The sequence below is a fragment of the Corythoichthys intestinalis genome, chromosome 1 (assembly GCF_030265065.1).
Source record: "Corythoichthys intestinalis isolate RoL2023-P3 chromosome 1, ASM3026506v1, whole genome shotgun sequence".
Lineage (NCBI taxonomy): Eukaryota > Metazoa > Chordata > Actinopteri > Syngnathiformes > Syngnathidae > Corythoichthys > Corythoichthys intestinalis.
In genome coordinates, this window is record NC_080395.1 from 61,230,964 (window position 1) to 61,254,403 (window position 23,440).

The 23,440-nt window shown below is 39.4% G+C and overlaps 1 protein-coding gene across 1 annotated transcript in view; it reads left to right on the forward strand.

Annotated features, from left to right (window-relative positions):
• Window positions 1-1,492: 1,492 nt before the first annotated feature.
• Window positions 1,493-23,440, forward strand: part of coro2ba (coronin, actin binding protein, 2Ba) — a 45,652-nt gene continuing 23,704 nt past the window's right edge. Inside the window, exon 1 of the mRNA XM_057835326.1 lies at window positions 1,493-1,768. Coding sequence (XP_057691309.1) covers window positions 1,754-1,768 — 15 coding nt within the window. The 5' untranslated portion in view covers window positions 1,493-1,753. The remainder of the gene's footprint in view (window positions 1,769-23,440) is intronic.

The window sequence follows — 23,440 nt, forward strand, 5'->3', positions numbered from 1 at the left end:
CAATGCTTTCCAAAGTTTGGTAACGTTTCTGTGTTTGCTACACCTGATGCTAGCCTCGTTCCCATCTCCCACTGTAAGCCAGCAATAATTCTGCTTCCATCTTGAGGACGGCAGACGCTTTGAAGGTGACGTGAATTGTCAGGAAACGAGCCTACCTAAATGCAGCCCCTCGAGAGATGCGATGGAAGTGATTGTGATTGGCTGAGGGTTAAGAGTCATGTGTCGTGGTAAGCCAATCAGAGCCGGTGATTTCACAAGCAAACCGGAACAGCGCGTGCGGCAAACACACAAACGCAAAACAGATGCACAGGGTCGGGATGGCAGAGCATTCAGAAGAAAAATTGTCGTTTAAGAGGTGGAGATATAGACACTATTTCAAGTTTGTCGAAATTAAAGAAAAGAACCTGCATGTAATGTGTAATTTATGTCCCTGGGCAAAGCTTTTGTCGACATCTGTGGTAAGCAATTCAAATCTGCTGAAGCACCTAACAAGTTAACTACCTGTCTGTTCTTCTCTATTCCACTGACTCGAATACTGCTCAGAAAATTTCAAATTCTTTGACATACAACAAGTTCTTTTTAAAGTAACGGAAATAGTTACTTTCCCTGATAACTAGTTACTTTTACTATAGAGTAATTCAGTTACTAACTCAGTTACTTTATGGAAGAAGTAGTGAGTAATGTAACTAATTACTTTTTTAAAGTAACGTGCCCAACACTGCAAATGAATAACCGAATTTTGGCCATCCATTTGACCAAATTATAATTGATTTAATTGACCCGATAGTTGGTTAATTTCGAAACCAACTCTTTTTAGCGTATTTTGAATATCTGTCAGTCTGTAAATTAAACACCTGTAACATGAATGTGAGATCTTTGGATGGAAGTGACACCAAACTTCTACCAAACCTTTTTTGCACTTATTGTATAAAGTAGCCTTGCATATCTATCAATCCATTTTCTCTACAACTTCCTCGTACAGTGCGTGGGTGAGCGGGAATGTAGCGCATGTTGAGAGAGAGGGGGCACAAAACATCCAGTTCTTTTTTGTTCTTTAAAGTAAGTGCAAAGGTAGCTCAGAGACCAGGTCACCAACTTGAGCTGGTGTTACATGGAGAACAATTGTTATTTACTATGTACAGATAACAGAGGTGCTTATGTAAAAAAAAAATGCATTCATTCTATGCGACACACACAGCAGTGTGCTGCAAAGTGCGACAGGGTGTCCACATCATGTCCCTCCTCCCACCCAATCATTGTGGTTTTGCAGAGTCACTCCTCTTGCATAGCTCTGCCTGGCTACTCATTATTCATCTGTATTCACCTATTAGAATAAAAGAATAATTACTTTAGAGATACAGAGTAATAAAGCACTGCAGCCTGACTGTGTGCATCATCCCAGTTTGCGTGTGTGTGTTTTCCTTGCGTGCATGTGGTGAGGCAAGAGGAAGGGGTGTGTCCTGCAGAGTGCGGGGAAGCTTTTCCCTCTGTTAGCAACCAAGTGCACTCAGAGCGCCAGCCGTGACTTCACTGCAGCAGCAATCAGCGTCTCTGTACTTAGTGGGCTAGACACACTAACCTGTCTGTCCCCTCCTCTTTTCCATTTCTCTCTCTTGCTCTCTTTCTCTCTGTCTCTCGCTCACTCTCGCTCTCCCTGAGTTGCCCTCCTCTCCTCATCATCACTCTGCCACTCCCGCAGCATTGATCTCTGTTTCAACGGGACACTGGCCTGCAGCTCACCCACTGATTCTGCATGACTGTCACAAAGGTAATCTTTGCCATGCGGCATATTTGGTTGGATTGTGATTTATCGGTCGGAGAGGGCTTGGAAAGTTGATGAAATGATGCTGTGATTGATTTCAATGAAGTGCATGAGGATAAGTGGTCAGGATGATTATGTTTACGTGGTGAAAATTGTGGGATGGCAGTTTTTCATCTGCAATTACTCTTACAAGTTTTTACTAACATGAAGTATTTCTTCTTGAAGTCTCAAAAGATAACCTTTTTAAACTGCAAGTTATGGATTGTTTAAACTGAGTGTAATAGGAGCAACATTAAACAGTTTTGCATGCTAGTATCCTTTATTCCTAATCCAAATTAGCTGTAGGTGAAATTACTGGATGCACCAGTAATTAGTGGATCACAGAGACTAACTACTTTAACTGATGATTGGATTCTTGATTAAACCAGAGCCGGGAATCTTTTTCCTATAGGAGGTCACTTGAGTTTGTACGGAATCCTTCAAGTGTCATACTACATTTCTAAAAATGTAAACAATATAATTGTTTTTTTGTCATGTAGTATAAGGATATGTTGGTTCACTGTTACGTCAAGCTTTTCAAAACATTTCAGCAGAGATTTTTGTTCGATTTAGGAATTGCTTGAATGTTCTTGTCCAGTAAAAATGGCCCGCAGGCTTTAGGTTTGATACCCATAATGCAAAGCAAATCACGCAAGTTTGGGGTTAAGCTGACGTTGAGGGAAGAGGTGCTTTTACAGCACCTAAGGGCACCAAGCAAAAGAGCATATCTGCCATTTCCATACAGTAGACTAATATTAGCCATCAGCCAGCAATGTCTTAACACTGACCACATGATAGGCATTTCTGACACATTTTCCAACTTGTCCAAAGATGTGCCATTGTTTGTCATTTACAGTATATTAGGCAACTTCAGTCGGGCTTCTTGGTCCCCTTTAGCTTGAGGCCAACGTGATTGTTTGGGCTGCCTGCTCTGCTGCAATGCCGATCAACAAGTGTGTTTACGTGGAGTGAAAGATTTTGGTGTGTGCTTAAGACTGCAGCGCCACGTTGAATCCTCTTAATCAATTAACCTAGTGAGAGAAAGACATTGTGAGAGAGAAAGAGTGTCAGGAAGAAATAGAGAGGAAATGAGTACACCTACACCCAAGAGGAGAATTAAACTGGACTAAAATAGATGACCTAGTGTAGACAGGACAATGGACTCATTTGCTAGTTCCTGTGTCCTGTATTTACAAAATGTTCAGTTGCATATGAAATAGCTTCATCTTCTACAGATAAGCACTCAGACATGTAATCTCAACACTCTCAAACTACAAATTCTCTCGCTGTGTGAGTTATTGTGTGGGAGGTGTGAGTGCCACTGTGAAAGTTCTCTACTATAACAACTGAAATAGGAAAAGGCCATGTAGTCCTTTTGTTAAAAAGTCTATGCCGAAATTTGACTATCTGTCGACAATTTTGGTTTTCCATTTTGCAAAACAGTCGTTCAGTCGTCCAATATTTAGAAGGGGAAAAACAGAAGCATGGGGGCATTAGTGTTGTCTAAATGTTGATGAAGTATGTGTGGGAGGAGTGGGCCAGAGATGGAAATGAGCCGTTTTCAAGGCTCTGCCTGCCAACAGAGAAGTCACCTTGGGGAGGGATGCAGGACAAGTGCTACCAAGCTGACAGAGCTGAATTGCCGTCCATCCCTCAGCACATAATGACAATATTGCAGGGAGCCTTTCTATTGCTCTGTTATCATTAACACCAGATTTATGATTTATTTCCCCATAGATAAAGTAGCACTAGCACTTGGAACAACCCACACAGGATGGCACACACTGCTTTTATGACAATGTTTATATCATGGCAAGCATGTCTACACAATAACAGAGGAAATTAAGTTTTTACAACAAGACTGAAGAAGCAACCGGCCAAAGAGTAGAAAGAATATTTGACACCATTGAATATATGTTCATCGATTGGGTTACATCAGAAATTTGCTAAATAAGCTAAACCTTTTCAGTCAGAGGGGCCACTACAATGGACAGCTAGGTGTTGATTTCTGATCACGCCTACAGTTATAAAAAAAAAAAAAATTGAGAAAATAATCCCGATTTAGATTATCGTAATTTGTGAATGAGAGGGATTGTATTGTGATGTATGTATTTGAAATAATCTTTTTATATCAGGGGTATTCATTCATTTTCCGAACCGCTTACCCAAGGGCCGCGGTGGTGCCGGAGCCTATATCCCAGCTAACTACTAGTATGTGCAGGAGGCGGGGTTCACTCTGAATCGGTTGCCACCAAGTCACAGAGCACAAGGAGAAAAAAAACAATTTATGCACACAGTCACGCCTCGGGAGCATATGTAGTGATCAATCAGCGTACGAAGTATGTTTTCGGGACGTGGGAGGAAACTGAAGTACCTGGAGAAAACCCACGCAGGCACATGGAGAACATACAAACTCTACACAGGCAGGCGGGAGCCTAGGATTGAACCTTTGATCTCAGCACTGTGAGGCAAACGTGCTAACCACTCTTTCACTGTCGTGCCTATTAGAGATATTGTCAAAAAAAATGAGGGGAACAAGTAACCATATAGTTTAGTGCTTTTTGCACTTGTCAGAAGAGCCAAAGACTCATCTGCGGATTTATTTACTTTACAAAAAGTTGATATGTTACGATTCAACATCCAGCAGTCATCCTAAAAGCAGTTCTTGGAACAGCTTTAACACATATCACTGTATTATGTAACGAGATGGACCATCAGTTTAACCTACCACAATAATCCTGACCACAAACCTGAACAACAAACTCCAAATCCCAAATTCATCGTGAAAACAAAATGATTAATTTATGTTTAAACTAAATGAAATAGGGTTGTTTTTGGTTTTGTCTCTTTTTGTCCCTCTTGGCTAAACTAGCATAAAGGTTAAATAAAATAAATAAATAAAAAATTAAACAGGGTTCATCAACTTCACTGCAAACAAAAACAAAGAACTACAGCAGGGACTTGTTTTTTCTGAAGTGGAAGAATATACACACATATGCTGCCATTAAAAAAATAATTCTGTTGTCAGATTTGAACATCTTGTTTGAGTTTTTGGAATTTGTTGTTTACATGAAAACATGCCAGACAAAATGATTTACCAGCCAAAAAAACAGGAAGTATATGGACTGTTTTTCTTCTCTCTTTCTGAAGCAAAATGGCGGATGCCATGAAAATAGGTCATTGTCTGTATAATGCCTTGGCCTTTGACTTCAACAAGGCCCTACTTTGTTGAGGCGTCTGTGAGACAGACATGAACTTAAGCTCTTTAACATTTTAAGACTGACACTATGGTCCACTTTCTTTGGGCATGGAGCTTGAGCCAGTTTATGGATGCAAATTCAGGATTTGACTTTTTAATCATGCAAAACATAAAAATATCTTCCATTTTAAAATTGAAATGGATTGTGATAGTGCCTTTTATCTCTATTTTATTCCTTTTTGTATTGATTTTGGCAAACTAGAACAGTGGTACCTCGACATACGATCATAGGCGGAGTTTGAATTTTGGGGCGGGGGGTGGGGGGGCGGTTGGGGGCACAACATTTTGATGACCCCGAACACAGTGTCAGCATTAAAATTAACTTACAAGAATATTTATAATAATACGTTGAAAATGAGCGTTTTTTTGTTTCCCTTCATTCTTGAGGGGAACTCTAAATCAGGCTGCTTTGGACAGCTATACTTTTCGCCAAGATCAAAGATCATCCATTGAATATGGTACGCCCGCCGGTGTCGTGCCAATGTAGTTACCCCCGTCAAAAACTGTATCCCCTGAGCGGAGCCACTGCAGTGCATTCAGGAAAGGCAGAGCCACTGCGCTGCACTGATTTGCATGATTTATGTGTTGTGGTGATGTAGTTATCTACAAGGTATTAAAACATGACCCATCCATCAAAAAAACTTGTTTTCTGTCATATAATGTAACATACATACTGAACGTAAAAAAACGCAATGTTTTACTTGTAGGATGACCTATAACTTATTAATGTAATTCAAGTCCTGTATGGGGTCTCTCCAGTTTAACAAACGTCGATGTCCAAAATATATAATTGTGCTCTTTTCTGGCTTCAATTAATTGTTTAAGTCGACATAACTCATAACTAATGTGTGTGTGTTCGCACGCTCCCACGGCCAGTGGATACAATTTTTGACAGGGATAACTACATTGGCAAGACACCGGTGGTGGCTCTGTTGTACAATTAGTGTCTTTAGTGGGGCAAATTGAAATTCCACTCACCATTTTGGCGGTGCTCTCCGGCATTTCATGGTCCACAATTTCAATCCTTGGTTCTTGCTCAGTAGTTGTTGTCGCTTTTGAAAGCTTAGGTTTGAAAAAATTACGTATATCCATCTTGCCTCTTTGGTCCTCACGTGGTTTTGGCTAAGCGAAGCAAATGACCGTCCAAGGTGCTAAGCACATGATCTGTTCGAAAAATAATTTTGACCCATTATAAAAACTTTTTTTGTGTTCATTTAATTCATTGATTTTGTTTGTTTTATTGCTTTACAACTTTAATAAACAATATTTTACCGGAAAACTCTTAATTTTAAAATCATATACAGGAAAGTCAATTACATCCAATGTTACTTTCCGGCCACTAGGGCCCCCCCTTAAACTCCTCATATGCCTACAATCGCATTGACATACGATCCTTTCGACATTCGAAATAAAATTTGACTCGTCATTTGTCTCGACATATGACGACATGCTCGAAATATGAAGATTTATAACAGAATTGCAATTCCATGTTTTCCCACAAGACGCACAGCGGATTTTCCTGTGAGAGAAATCAAAATGGGTCCCAAGAAGGTTGGTGCAGGTGGTGGAAAAAAAGGCAAAGATAACACTTATCATTGAAATTAAGATGGAAATGATAGAAAAATATGAGCACGGTGTGGGCGTCAGTGAACTGGCCCGGTGCGGAATATGTCTACGATTTCGACGGTCCTCCTCCCACCCCCGTTTGCCAGATAGTCAATAGCTTCGTCAGGTTTTTAATAATTTATTTCAGAACTTGCAACACAACACAGCTACTGTCTGCCGTAGCCGATGCCAGCAACGAAATGAAAAGAGAAAGTAAAAACTCTTCCACACTTCTCTCACTCTGTCATCAGCCACACGATGCGTTCAGAAACAGCATTCAAAACACAACTGCCACATTAGAACCCAATTTTTTAGATTATTGTTACTTTTATTATTATTTTTAATTATTCGGATTTGTATTTATAATTAATTTGTTTTGCTTGTAATTGCTATTTGTAATTGTACCAGCAGTATCTATTAGGGATTCAGCATGGGGTTTTGGGCTGTAAAACAAATTAATCGAATTATAATGTATTCTTATGGCAAAATCCCACTTGACATACTGTACGACCATTTCGACTTACAAACCAGGCCCTGGACAAATTAGTATGTAATTAATATGTAATTCGTATGTAGAGGCACCACTGTACTTAGTTCCCACATCTATACTTATATAAAAATGAAAAATTGTCTGTGTGTGGGTGTGTGGGGGTCATTCCCAATGGGAGTGGTCCCCAACCACCGGGCCACGGACAGGTATGGTAAAAATTGTGTAGATCGCCATCTAGTGGTTGGCCGCAATTACTAGGGTGTTTGCACACTGCTTGCTACTGCGACCATTTTGAATACAAACCAGGTCCTGGAATGGATTAAATTTGTATGTAGAAGTACTACTGTACCACTGTCTTAAATGCACAATCATGGCACTAGTGTACTACACTGAGCCCTGAAATGGGACATAAATTAGTAATTTACTATCCGATGAAATTAATTTTTTTTTTCTTGAAGCAGGAATGCTGTAGGAGAAACTATTTCCTGCTACTTACAAAAAGTGGTGAGTTACACGAGTCAGTCAGTGCTCAGTATGGAATATTGCAGTGTGTGTAATGCATGCGCGTTTGTGTGCTTGCACTTTTAGGTGTGTGTTTTTGTGTATAAGAGGGCAAACTGTTTTTTGGCAGACTGATAAGCTGTAGGTGGGCAAATGACTTCCGTTTCTACTGGTGTAGTCCATTGAAGATCCTGTGATCTGGTAAAAAAAAAAAAATAAATCTTTTTTATGACCCAAATCCGTACAAATGTGTGTGGACATCCTCAAGGCTTCTAAATAAAACCCTGCAGCTTGCATCTGCTTTCTTACGTAAGATTGAAGTAGGAAGAAGAAACCCCATATGGTGTTCTCAAATTCTTTCAGTAGGAACCCATTAGTTTCTATCAAGAAAGGCCTATCTTCTCTGCTGATTGTTATACTCAGTTGTTCTCCTGTCGCTTTAATAGGTTATGCTTTTAAGGGAAGGACACAATGGCTTCAACTAGACTTCTTTTTTCAAAAGTGTTTCCAGAAGACTGTCTGACTGGAGTCTATCTTGGGAATTTCAGTATTGAAGGCACAAAAGAGCTGAATTGTGCCTTGTGTTCCAACAAATTTCTATCCATTTCACAGCAGAAGTGCCACAAAGACTAATGGTCAGCTACTGGCACGAAAGGTTGCACAAAGTCCCCCCCAATTGAGAGCTGTGATTCATGTACGTCAAATCCTAAAATAGTCAATCTGTTTTGTGTGAGACACTACACAGAAATCAGTGCATTATGACTGGAGAGGTGGGTAGTTAGAAAAAGAAAAAGAAGAAAAACACAAGGATTTTAAAATAAGATGGGGGGTGACAGACAGCAGTGAGTGGACTGTCTTTCACAGTTTTTCCATTTAACATACAAGAAAAAAGCTGTCTAGAAATTATCATTTTAAGCACTATAAGGCACATCGGAGTACGAGGCGCACCTTCAATGAATGGCCTATTTTAAAACCTGTTTTCTTACAGTATATAGGGGTCACACAGCATTATAAGGCGTATTAGTAGTAGTTATAGTTGGGTTTGTGTTATGTATACACCAGATAAAGGTACGCTAAACCAATATAGATCTATATATAAGTTGCAATGGCACATAAGCCACACTGTCTGCTTTTGAGGGAATTGAAGGCTTTTAGGTGCTCCTAATAGTGTGGACAATGCAGTGCATTGACTGACTGCCAGGGTTGTGTTAAAAAGTAAAATTGAAATATACCCCTGTATCTACAGCTTAATGCAGATTTATACTTATATGTAATTCACCCTTTTTCATCCTTCGTATCACCTTTTCTCAGGTTTTGTGGAAATTGCTTTTTTTAAATTAACCCTTTAACAAACACTAATGTCAAAAATATTTCACATTCCTCGTCTTTGCTCAGAGCAATTAAGGATTAGATTGATTTACATTTTTGAGGACAATGATAATATTTCTAAATACACTTACCTACTGACTGTGATCCTGACAGCCCGAAACCCAAATTTGAAGCGGTACCCTTGAACAAGGACTAAATAGTGGACATTCAGTCGTGCTCATATTCAGGGAGGTTTTCTTTCTAGAAGAGCACGAAGTCCTCTACCATAAGCATAAACACATTTGTATATAGCCAAAGCTATCCCAGTGGCGTGAGTGCTGTCAAATTCAAAGTGGCTTTCCAGCTGTGTTGAGTGTGTTTGCAATTATATATCAGCAAACACCCCAATTATGAACAAGGCCTTTGACGTTCTGACATCATTCAGTCAGATGTGGTTTGAAAGAGTTCAGCTATATGTTTATGGTAAAGCCTCTGGTAGTTACTGCAAGGCATTTAAAATAATTCTAACTCACAACAATCCAAGTTCTTTTTATACGTTGCATCTTGAGAAGCTCATACTATATTTTATATTTTTGTATATATACGAGTCAATAAGAACATTCTGATTGAAACTATAAACATTCTTTGCTTGCTGCACCTTATGTAGCTCAATAAATGAGTTTCATTTGTCTAAAGTAAGTGACAACAGTCATTCACACATTGGCATGCACAAATCTGAAACGTAAGTCAGTCACCTAGCAAAGCAAAATATCCTATTTTTGGAATTTGTAAAACTCACTTGTGTCACAGATTAAGCGATACTAAAACCAGAGTTAAGCTTTTAGGCCTTTTTCATTTTCATTGCCAAGATGAATCAGCACATAATGGACATGCAAGGGAGATTAACTAAAAAGTTGTGTGAATGGGTAGAGAAAAGGTGTGAAACAAAAGAGGAAGAAGAGATAAATAGTTTTGAGTGAGGCATAGAAAAGGCTTTATGCATTGGAAGACATTCAGATCTCATGAGCTCATTTCCTGTCAGAAAAGGTCCAAACTTCTCAGTTGGTGGGTCTGTAAAACTGTACAATTCAAGTCTATGAAAGGACTCAAGTGCATTTCCATATGAGAAGGGAAGTCTCCAATTGTGATGTCTCTGCATATACAATATCATTCAACCACATGCTGAAAGCATTCACAGTATGACAGTGATAGTCTTTCCTTTGAATGACTGGAACTAGTTGTGAAAAGCAAAAGTACAATGGTCTTTTACACTTCTATTTTGAGTGAAATATTTTTATTGGGAATTGGACAGGTTTAAGAAATAAAAGTTGGAATATTTGTTATTACAAAACTTACATCATGCCTTTTCCTTTCCAAACAGAACTATATCACAACCTACAGTACCTTATACAGTATCTAAATTTATCAACCTATCCATTAAAAAAAGGCAATCAAGCAGCTGCACATCAGCTTTGAAATAAATGAATTGATGATATGGAGTTACACTTGATTAGCACCTTTCCACCTTTAATGCACTGAAAGCACTTTGATACTAGATCTTCATTCAAAGCACTTTGATACTAGATCTTCATTCACCAACTGATGCAGCACCAGGAGCAACCTTAGGTTCAGTATCTTGCTCAAGGTCAACAGGGTGGAGAAGTGAAGCTACAATCTGTGGGTTGGGAAACGACTATTCTACCACTATGCCATGCCATCCCTGACAAGATAAGACATTAAATTTTCTTTCATATGTTTGCGAAGTATTTGTAGCTTATAGTGCAGATTTTGCGTGAAATGCACAACATTTTACTGTCTGCAGTGGTATGAAAAAGTATCTGAACCTTTTGAAGTTTCTCACATTTCTGCATAAAATCACCATCAAATGTGATCTGATCATTGTCAAATTCACACAGATGAAAAAACAGTGTTTGCTTCAACTAAAACCATCCAAACATTTATAGGTTTTCATATTTTAATGTGGATACTATGCAAACAATGACAGAAATGGGAAAAATATGGAAGTCAACCATCACATTTAATATTTTGTGCCCACAACCCCACCGGCAGCAAAAACTTCAACCAGATGCTTCCTGTAGCTGCAGATACATCTGGTACATCGATCAGGACTAATCTTGGCCCATTCTTCCCGACAAAAGTGCTGTAGTTCAGTCAGATTCCTTGGATGTCTGGCATGAATCGCTGTCTTTAGGTCATGCCACAGCATCTCAATGGGGTTCAAGTCTGGACTTTGACTTGGCCACTCCAGAATGTGTATTTTATTCTTCTTAAAGGTCATGCCACAGCATCTCAATGGGGTTCAAGTCTGGACTTTGACTTGGCCACTCCAGAATGTGTATTTTATTCTTCTTAAACCATTCTGAAGTTGATTTACGTCTGTACTTTGGATCATCGTTGCAGAATCCTTCCTCTTTTTAGCTTCAACTATCTGACAGACGGCGTCAGGTTTTCCTGCAAAACATCCTGATAAAATTTTGAATTCATTCTTCAGTTAATGATTGCAAGCTGTCCAGGCCCTGAGGCAGCAAAACAGCCCCAAATCATGATGCTCCCTCCACCATGCTTCACGGTGGGGATGAGGTGTTGATGTTGGCGAGCTGTTTCATTTTATCTCCACACATGATGATGTGTGTTACTCCCAAACAATTCAACTTTGGTTTCATCAGTCCACAAAATATTTTGTCAAAACTTCTGTGGAGTGTCCAAGTGCCTTTTTGCAAACACTAAACGAGCAATATATATATATATTTTTTCAGACAGCAGTGGCTTCCTCCGTGGCGTCCTCCCATGAACACTGTGCTTGACCATAGTTTTACATATAGTAGATGTGTGGACAGAGATATTGGACTGTGCCAGTGATTTGTGGAAGTCTTCAGCAGACACTCTAGGACTCTTTTTTACCTCTCTGAGTATTCTGCGCTGAACTCTTGGCGTCATCTTTGGTGGACGGCCACTCTGTGGGAAAGAAGCAACAGTGCCATTTGTAGACAACTTCTCTGACTGTCGATTGATGAACATCCAGACTTTTAGAGATTGTTTTTTATCCTTTCCCAGCTTTATACAAATCAACAATCCTTGATCGCAGATCTTCAGACAGCTCTTTTGACTGAGCCATGATGCACATCAGACAATGCTTCTCATCAAGACAATTCTTACCAGGTGTGTGTTTTATAGTGGGCAGGACAGCTTTAAACCACTCATCAGTGATTGGGCACACACCTGACTTAGTAAATTGTTTGGTAAACATTGGTTTTAATTGGTATTTAAGTCTCCTTAGGCAGAGGCCTCACTTACTTATCTTCCCCCATTCTGCCATTGTTTGCATGCTATCTCATTAAAATATGAAAACATGTTTGGTTTTAGTTAACGCAGACACTGTTTTTACATCTGTGTGATTTTGACAAAGATCAGATCACATTTGATGGTGAGATTATGCAGAAATGTGAGAAACTCCAAAAGGTTCATATACTTTTTCATACCACTGTTTATATAGTCCTAGTGACGATGCATAGATAAGCATATGTTAACTATGGGTGCTGTTGTGCTACTGATATACAACCAGGGCGGTTCTCCCACTGAAACAGTAGTTGCCTTATAAATCTTTTCACGTTGTCATGTTATGTATCACACTTACAATGTACTTTGTTGTTTTGTCTTTTTGCATATCCATATGCAATATCAACTCAGTCGTCTTCTTTTTCCACAAGTCACAGTTTGGTAGTTACATTTCTTGTTTTTAAAGATAGCAAGATTTAAAATGCAATACACAACATCTCCTTACATACATTATGGGCTGAGATGGCAGCACTAGAGAGTTGAGTGAACATTAGCAAGTGCTGAGTGGGGCAAGGAGGGAGAGCACATCAATGGTGACTGATGCTAGCGCCCACACATGCATGCACACCCCCACACACGCACACACTCTTAAGTTCATTCAGGTCAAACTCAGCCCTGTATTATCCCCAAAGGCTCTGAATACAGAGTAAATATAGATATTACTTTTTAAGCAACACATAATGTGGTTTCTCTGAGACGGTTATGCTCCCTCTTGCTCTTTGTGTTGGTCTATGTTTTATTGTCCGAATAGAATGTTTTACACAAATACTAAATTAAATTTGCAGATGCTTAGTTGTGGTGTACAGCTGTGTACACTTCAGCCATTTCTAGTTGTTGTTGTCGCAACAACAACCCTTCCCCTGATGCTATAAAGCAAATCCCCAAAAATACTGTATGAAATGGGTAAATGAATGCCTAATTCATGTATTTACATCATTTGATGTCAAATGATCACTATCATTCATTTATACCAGTGCTTCTCAATTATTTTCTGTTACGCCCCCCCAAGGAAGACGTAAATGTTTCGCGCCCCCCCCAACTCTCTGCCGCCACTGTAAATAGTATCATTCGTCTATATTACTATTATAAGTACGCCTCAGCCTAACATTGTGTCCTTTTTTTTCTATTAAAGAAAAAAAGTAACATAGATCAACTTATAATAAAGTATAACTTCTTTAACATTGTGTTGCTTGTAACAGAAAAGACTTAACGCGCATCAATTTGCCTGAAGTTAAAAAAAAAAAAAAAAAAAAAAAGTCACATCCAAACTGTAAAAATACACTCAAGGTACATTTTTGACCATTTGATACTGAAAAATAAAATGTAATAAAATCAGTAAATAATAACAAATTCAAATTGATTAGAAACATTTACTCTTCAGGACAACATGCCAAAAAATTTGACCGAAAAAAAAACAAAACTGAATAGAAGGGGGGGGGTCTTTGGACAGAAGGAAAGTTTTTATTTTCGCTGATTCACCACAGTGCTCACTGGTTTACTGATATAACACTGACAAAGCGGGACGATTGTGAAAATTGGCAGTATTCGGCACATTTTCGCTGAAAAATAGTCAAGCGGCTTATCAATGAGATTGAGGTCTAACGTCTTTAAGTGGCGTCTTAACTGATTTGGCTTCTCCGCTATAATCATTTTTAGACTCAGTAAACAGTGGTCTTTCCTCATTTTCCACTATATTAAAAGTCAAAGGCAAACGGCCCGAAAAAAGCGCATTCTCGGCGGCCGAGGGAGAACCGTAGGTGAGGGCGGTGGTCGTGACGATCCCAAGCCGAAAACGGCACTTCTCGGCCGGACACGCGAGAACCGAAGAAGACAGTGGGTCGCTGCGTGAGTCCAGCTCTGCATGAGTCTCTTCCGTGTGCTCTTGCTTACTTCAAAAATACTGCACGCACTTTGAAAATGAGAGCGCCACTGCCACCCACGGAGTGGATGTGCAAGTACACTTTATTCTAGTACGGCAAAAAAAAAAAAAAAAGCATGTTCCCCGAGGTCACTCGCGCCCCCCCTGGCATCGCTCTGCGCCCCCCTGGGGGGGCGCGCCCCACCATTTGAGAAGTACTGATTTATACTGAATCATTTCACATTTGACAGAGAATAAACACAACCACAAAAGACTGCTGGAATAAAATAAGTAAAATATTGTATTTTTCAAAAGAGGGCTGTGAAAAGTGGCAACTGGGACACACACACAAGGTTACTCTACCGTCGAAGTCCAGTTGACAGGCTTTCAATAAACAGATCAATGCAACAGACTGGAAAGATATGCATGAGTGACCTTATAATAGATACAGTATCTAACATACTGTGCAGAAAGCCATGCACTTTCCTACCGTGGCTGGTGGCTAAAGAATTTGCTGATTAAATTCAGCCCAATAAGAACTCATTCATTCTTCTCTCTCTTCATTCTCTCTCTCTCATTCATCTTATGAGCCACTTATCCTCACGAGGGTCGTGTGGGGGCCGGAGCCTATCCCAACTAACAACGGGCAGGAGGCAGGGTACACCCCGAATCACTGTTCTGCAAAAAATGTCCTCCATCAACCGTCGAAGCTTCCCGCAAGAAGCGAATTTGACACCCAAAGTACTACCGTGCGCTTTCAACTTGTTTTGTTTAGATGCATACAGGCAGAACGTACGAAAAAATGCCTGAAGAAAATACTTAAAGGTAGCTGATGTATATCAAATAAGGGCGGTTTACGTGACTCATGTTGTCAACAGATAAACACTCTGCTTTAAAGCTACCACAAGAAAACACAATGGTTAAAAGTATGAGAGGGAAATACATGGAAGAAGTATGTTTGAGACAATTCAAAGCTAATAAAAGACCCAATAAAAACAAAAATAGTGAGTACAAGCCACTTTTAACCGATGTGCGCATGCATGTGTGCGGAGGCGCACTGGGCATTGTGTAGGACGTCTCGTCGCATATTCATTCTTTCCTTTAAACAGATCAGTCGTCCTGGTCCCTTTGCAGAAAAACAGCCCCAAAGTATGATGTTTCCACCCCCATGCTTCACAGTGGGTATGGTGTTCTTCGGATGCAATTCAGTATTCTTTCTCCTTCAAACATCAGAAACTGTGTTTCTACCAAAAAGTTCAATTTTGGTTTCATCTGACCATAACATATTCTCCTAGTCCTCTTCTGTATCATCTAAATGCTCTCTAGCGAACCGCAGAAAGGCCTGGATGTGTACTGGCTTCAGCAGGGTGACACGTCTGGCAGTGCAGGATTTGAGTTCCTTGCGGCGCATTGTGTTACTGATAGTAGCCTTTGTTACTTTGGTCCCAGCTCTCTGTAGGTCATTCACTAGGTCCCCACGTGTGGTTCTGGGATTTTTGCTCACCGTTCTTGTTATCATTTTGACGCCATGGTGTGAGATCTTGCATGGAGCCCCAGATCGAGGGAGATTATCAGTGGTCTTGTATGTCTTCCATTTTCTAATAATTGCTCCCACAGTTGATTTCTTTACACCAAGCGTTTTACCTATTGCAGATTCAGTTTTTCCAGCCTGGTGAAGGTCTACAATTTTGTCTCTGGTGTCCTTCAACAGCTCTTTGGTCTTGGCCAAAGTGGAGTTTGGAGTGTGACTGACTGAGGTTGCTTACAGGTGTCTTTTATACTGATAATAAGTTAAAACGGGTGCCATTAATACAGGTAACGAGTGGAGCCTAGTTAGACCCCGTTAGACCTCGTTAGAAGAAGTTAGTCTTTGACAGCCAGAAATGTTGCTTGTTTGTAGGTGACCAAATACTTATTTTCCATTCTAATTTGGAAATAAATTCTTTAAAAATCAAACAATGTGATTTTCTGTTTTTTTTTTTTCCACATTCTGTCTCTCATGGTTGAGCTTTACACATGTTGACAATTACAGGCCTCTCTAATCTTTTCAAGTAGGAGAACTTGCACAATGGCGTACCACACGCATGCTATTTTTAGACCGTGACGTCGCATCGTAAAGCGGAAGTAAAGCTGAAGTGGGACATTGTAGACCCGCCCTCGCATAAAAACAACGTAATTTGTGCTACTTTTCGCCGGTAATCTTTCAAAAACGAACATGCCGATCACACATTGCTTTTTTGCAACTTGTAGAAACGACTCTAGACATTACGACACATGAAGGATGTTTTCTTCATACGTTTTCGGAAACCAAAAACTCGGGAGGAAAAAATGTGAAGACCGAATCAACTTGCGCAGACTTTAACACCAACTCGGTGAATCCATTCACATTTCATATGCAGTAGACATTTTGTTGGGTTGGCATGGTCTTTCAGAGGACAAAGAGGTAAGCCATTTTATAATTTTAACTAATTTTTTTAGCGTAACTTTGTGCCGTACTGCTTCTGTCTGACAATGAATGACCTGAAAAGAATTACGGTATCTGACTGCCACTGTTACCTTTTCTGTTATATTTATATACATATATTTAACAACTTTAGTAAGGGGGAAGTGTAAATAAATTATAGAATTAAGTTTTGTTGTCAGTGAAAAAATTAAAAGTGTTTGTTGGCTGTCACTGAGTAGCATTTGCGATCGCTACACAAAGCTAACTAAATTACCCCCCAGAAAGGTCAGAGACGTAGGACAACCAGAGGATATATAAGAAAGACAGGGCTGATGGTAAAGGATAGCTTGTTGAAACAGGAGAATGTCATTGTCAGTCGCGTCAATTAAAAAGCTAAGGCTATGCTTAGGTCGGCTCGTTTTTTTCGTCTTTTTCAGCCTTCGACACTCAAGCCATCTCTTTAACTGAACATTTTTATGTTCTTCCACATCTTTGCCAGTGAATTTGGCACCAGGCACATAATTTTCGGAGAGAATTGGTAGGTTTAGCTCTGTAAACATCTCCTTCGTACACGATTTCCATTCATTTCCTATTAGGGACAAACGATGTCTTGTCCCTACTTAGCAACAGTAGCTAATGTCATGAATGTTAATGAACGGAAGTGACGTGTTGCTTGCGGTACGCCATTGGTGGTTGACTAAATACTTATTTGCCCCACTGTATGTATGTATATATATATATATATATATATATATATATATATATATATATATATATATATATATATATATATATATATATATATATATATATATATGTATGTATGTGGAGAGAGAGAGAGAGAGAGAGAGAGAGAGAGAGAGAGAGAGAGAGAGAGAGAGAGAGATCACGAATATCACGAGACAACAATTGCTGGTTTCAGACTACAACTCTTAGGTTTGTGGTGTTCTTTTAACTGAACTCTCTAAACATATGGCTTTATTTTTGTTATATTGCTAACATTTTTTTTCCAATAATGTTTTCCTTATAAAATGTAAATAAAGATGTGGCCATAACACTGCTTTTAGCTTTTTCTTTCATGATACCATTTAAGAGATTTCAGATTTTCAGAAAAACATCAATGTAAATGAATCACTCACAATCCGGTATTTACATAATCGAAGATGTTTAATTGATTCAAGGACTTTTGATCAAATTCATCTGATATTATCTATTATAACAATTAGATACATTTCACGAAAAGCAGTAAAAAATAATAATCAATTTTGAGGTGTTTAGTACATTATAAGATTAAAAAATGTCACATATGTAAAACAACAATCAAAACGGCCAATAATAAAGATGTCAACGTTGATTGATGTCTTGTGTTTCTATTGGTTCGATTCGATTGTTGCTTAACCAGTCGATATATCGATCCAGATCCAAGTATTTTTGCACCCCTAGTTTAGTGATTTATTTTCCATTCTGCTTATCTTCACGAGGGTTGTGGGTTGTTCTTGAGCCTATCCCAGCTAACATATGGGCAGTAGGCGGCCTGAATTAGCTGCCATGCAGTCACAGGGCCCAAGGAGGAAAACAACCAGCCACGCACACACTTGTACATAGGGACAATTTGAAACTGCCAATCTGCCTACCATGCATGTGTTTTGGATGTGGGAGGAAGTCAGAGTACACAGATTTGGGGAGAACATGTAAACTCCACACAGGTAGGCCACAGCCTGGGAATGAACCCTTTGTCTCTGAACTATGAGGCAGACATGCAGACCACTCTTCCACGGTGCTGTGGTTACACCCATCAAGTGTTTTCCTTATTTCAGTTTTATTTCACTTCATCTCCATCAGTGATGAAGGGAAGAGAGAGTGACAGATGAGAGGCCATAGAAAATACTGAGAACAGATCGAGGTCAAATCTGGCTGATTGATGAGCTAAAAGATAAGAAGAGGGTGTTCAAGTCCATCTGTTTGCTCAAGTATTGGAGGGTGATTTTTTTTTTTAATACTGAATGTAATTCCCAACAATTTCCAGTTTGGGTAATATTTTCTCGATTAAGTTCTCAGCAATCAAGTTTTCGTTTTGCAGCTTTTTTTTTTCTTACATACATTCATAAAGTCACAACTGTTTTTTCCCTGGTTTTATGATTTTAAATCTGATAGAAATGTTTTTTTCATTTCATGATCTTTGAGGCTGTGCCATTTGGCTCTGGCAGGCGAGGATTTTATTTCAGAGATTAGTGTTAGATAAGAGTTGTAAACCATGGTAGAAATCATTTCTATGGTGGGTACTCTTTATAGGCCTTTCTGTGAGGAGCTAGCATGTTCCCTCTCCCTATAAAATTACATAACGTAGTTTTGTTTAGCGGCACCACAACTATGGGATACATCCATTGAACAATTGGTAACAATAAAAATGTATATGTTTTTATGTAACATTGATCGATCGATCGATTGATTGATTGATTTTTATTTCGAGCAATAACAACAACAAAACAACTTTGGAAAAATAAATAAATAAAAATAAAACAGTAATGATGATTGTGACAGAAATACTAACAATACATACACGTGTAGCTCAAAAAGGAGTGGGAAGAAGCCGAGCTTTTTTGTGTCCCACCCCCATTTCACTCCAAAAATTCCATAGGAATGCAGTCACTTCCCTACAACAACTGTCCTAATCATAATGATTACATCGATTCGCATCAACGTAATTAAATGATGATTAGGTGCTTTTACAGCAATGACATGACAAAAACGGTTAGCATGCATTCGCTAGCATTAGCACATTGTTCAAACAACCACACAACTGGCGCTAAGTGTCCGATCGCGGGTGGAAAACACACAGCAACAACAGAAAAGATGATACACGCAGGCGTTGCCTCCGTAGAGATATTTTACAAGCATAAACAATCAATGAAGGTTCGCAGCCGTGTTTCTCTCTCGCTAACTCGCCCACTCAGTCAGAGCTACGTAGCTGTCGGTCTTCTTCTGGCATGTGAGCGCTCTTCTTCACGTAAACAAGTGCAAGTGCGGCCCCACGTGGGCGTGAAAGCGCCACAAACTAAAAGAATGCATTTCAATATAAAAAAGTCAATAATACAATTGAACACACATTGCCAAAGGCAGAACACGAACGTGGCCATAGCTATTAAGTTATTCAGATAACTATAGCATAAAGAACATGCTAACAAGTTTACCAAAACTTCAGTGTCACTCCAAAACACCAAAATAACATGTGAAATGATATCATAATGTGTTAATAATTTCACACATAAGTCGCTCCTGATTATAAGTCGCACACCCAGCCAAACTATGAAAAAAACTGCGACTTATAGTCAAAAAAATACGGTATATACACAAGACGTTTAAAGACCTCTTTCTGTATATCGTGACCAGACCTGATGTTTTTACAGCAATTTGAATTTCTGGATACTATGGAACTGCTTATATTGTAATCCCAAACTGTCTCAGAGTTTTACCCCACATACAGACACGCAGAATCCTTTAAGTTTACGGGTAGTACGAAACTTTGGTCGTGAAAAGTTGGCAAATCTTCTCAAATTATGAGATTGCTCTTGCACTGTAAAAAGACATTTTAAATTGAGGGGTAATAACTTATGAAATGCTTTAAATAAAAATATTGATGTTTTTGTATTTTACAAGATCATTAAATTTTAAGTTTTGATTGAGTGAATAAATTATGAGTGTGATCTAAAAAAAAACAACACTTTGTTTATAATCCGAATTGCTCGTTTTTGTAATATAACTAATGGATTTAATGTACTTTGGTAAGTGTTCCCCCATACTTCGACACAATATGAAGTATTAACATTGTTGGCATTGCATGCAGCAATGCATTTAGGGGAACTTATGCTGGGCAAGGCAAGGGAAATGTATTTGTATAGCACAATTCAACACAAGGCAATTCAAAGTGCCATATATCACATGAAGATCCACAAAGACAAATAAAATGATACGTGAAAATCACATTAAATCAATAAGAAGGTTAAAAACAGAGACAATTGAAAGAGGAAATATAAAATAAAACAAGAAAATGAATGATTAAAAAAATCATACAGGAAATAAAATGATACATAAAGTTCACATTAAATCACCAAGACAGTTAATAAAAACAACAATTAAAATTTGAAATATGAAGGCAGTTATACATATGCTGTCGTAAATAATAGCGTTTTTAGCCCAGATTTAAAGGAGCTAACAGTTTGAGCACACTTCAGACCTTCAGGTAACTCATTCTAGAGGTGAGGAGCATAGTAACTAAATGCTGCCTCACCCACCCTGCTTGGTTCTTGTTATTACAACATACAGCAGACCGGTCCAGATGACCTTAGGGGTCTCTAGATCAGGGGTCCCCAACCTTTTTTGCACCAAGGATTGGTGTTATTTGGGTCTTTTTTTCATGGACCGGTGTTCTGACAAATTTTGCAACCCATCAAAAATTGCAACGATGAGGTTCTGCGCATGCGCGTAACGTTAAACATGGCCGCAAATGCAGCGATTCCAAAGTAAACACTACAAACTTTCTTTAAAGAAAGGAATATTAACTTATGTTTGATCATGGAAGGGCATGTAGAAAAGTTCTCCTCAGATACATCCTGCCATGTTAGCTGCACACAACAACTCCACATGGCTCTCTCACCATTAACGACGTCGCCTTGTCGTTAAGCATTAATTGAGCCGCTTCACAAAGATACGTTGGATTTTGTTGGAAATTGTAGTAGGGTTTTCAATGCTCTCGTAGCAATGCCAGGATATTCCGGAGTTACTTTAATTCAGAACCTGGGTTGAGTTGTCGTTTCAAATGTACGTTTAAGGTCGCCGTCATTTGCGATCTCTACAAGCTGATCCTCCTGTTGTACAGACATGCTCGAATCACTCACGGGTCACGAATCCACTCCTTCGCAGTTCGTGGGTCTTTGAGGTTGTAGGCTCATCTTCTGGCTCATCAGGTGCCCTTTTCACCCTAAAAAATATCTCCAAAGACGTCTGTTTTCCAGTCATCTTCGCTCGTGAGGGGCTAATTATTTCCGGTAACAAATGTGCTGCGCCCGCGGCATTGTAATACGTTATTATCGAGGACAAGCGCCCATAGATATATTGTATACACAAAACAAGATGTACTGCTAGCAGTCAAATCAATGGATTTCTATGACGACATTCTAATCGATCCTGTAGTATTATATCTAGAGTAGACAGGGATATTGGTGTGTTAAACAGGGGCACAGGGTTAATTTGTCCAGAATGCGGTCATTAATAAATTATTATTTCTGTGCGGCCCGGTAGCAAATGCGCCACGGACCCGTACCGGTCCGCGGCCCGGCAGATGGGGACCCCTGCTCTAGATGCTTCATTGGGTTCAAACAAATCAAGCATGTATTTTGGTCCAAGGCCATGAACTGTTTTGTAGACAAGCAGTAGTATTATATAGTCTTTCCTTTGACTCACTGGAAGCCAGTGTAACGATTTCATAACTGGTGTAATATGGTCCAGTTTTCTTGTATTTGTTAGGATTCTGGCAGCAGAATTCCGTACTAGCTGCAGCTCCCTGACTGATTTTTTATTATCACCTGTAAATATACCGTTGCAGTAGTACAATCCATGTCCAATCTAAGTTTTTCATGTCTTGTTTAAACAGAAGCCCCTGATTTCTGGCTATATTTTTAGATGCTAATGGACAGTTTTAGTGAGTAACTTTACGGCTGTCAAATTTTAGGTCTGAGTCAATAATTAAGCCAAGATTTCTGACATGATTTCTAGCTGTAGGTGACATTGTGCCAAGGGTGTGTGCTTATCTGTACCCTTTCCATTTTTCTGACCCAAAAATGATAACCCCCCACATTTAGCTTGAGAAAATTCTGTGTAAGCTTATGTCAATTGGGAGGGGTCCCCACTACCTACTGCCTGTGTGGAAGTTGATCTTGATTAAAGCTGCAGCTATTATGAGCATTATGACATTCATAATCAGTATGCTCACTGCTTTGCAATGAAATATAGTTTGAATACATTCAATTTTCAGTAAAGGTTGGACTTCACAAAGACTGCCCTATGTCACCTATGCTTTTCATAGCACTTATGGACAGAATTTCAAGGCACACCAGATACAGTTAGTGGATGCTGTTTGGTGGTCTTAGTATTGCATTTCTGGCTTTTTGGATGATCAAGCAGCGATCTTCAACTCTCACTGGAGCAATTTTCAGCATGAATTGTTTAGGATTAGAATCAGCACCTCCAAATCTAAGACCATGGTCATCAGTTGAAAAATGGTGGAATGCACTCTCCAAGTCAGGAATGAGGTCCGTCTTCAAGAAGATGAGTAAAGGTATCTTAGTGTCTTGTTCCCAAGTGAGGGAAGTATGGGGCAAGAAATCCTCAGGCAGATAAGTGGAGTGTCTGCAGGATTTTGGTTCTGTATTGCACCGTCGTTGTAAAGAGGGAGCTGAGCCAAAAGGTAAAGCTCCCTATTTACCGGTTAATCTTGCTGTGGGTCGTGAAGAAGACCAGATGCCAGATACAATCGACCGATATTAATTTTCTTCCGCAGAGTTCTCCTGAGAGATAGGACCTCACCCTATCTCTTGGCCATCCTGCTTGGTTATCCTAGAAGGGTTTTGAATTGAGCTTCTGTTTCTGAGCATTGAGAGGAGCCAGATGAGATGCCTTGGTGATCAAATTAGGAAGGTCTCCTGGCTACCTTCCTGGTGAAGTGTTCTGGGCACTATGAGGAGACCCAGGGGCCTAGGACACATTGGGTAAACTATTTCACCTGGCTAGCCTGGGAACGCCTTGGGATCTCCAAGAAGAAG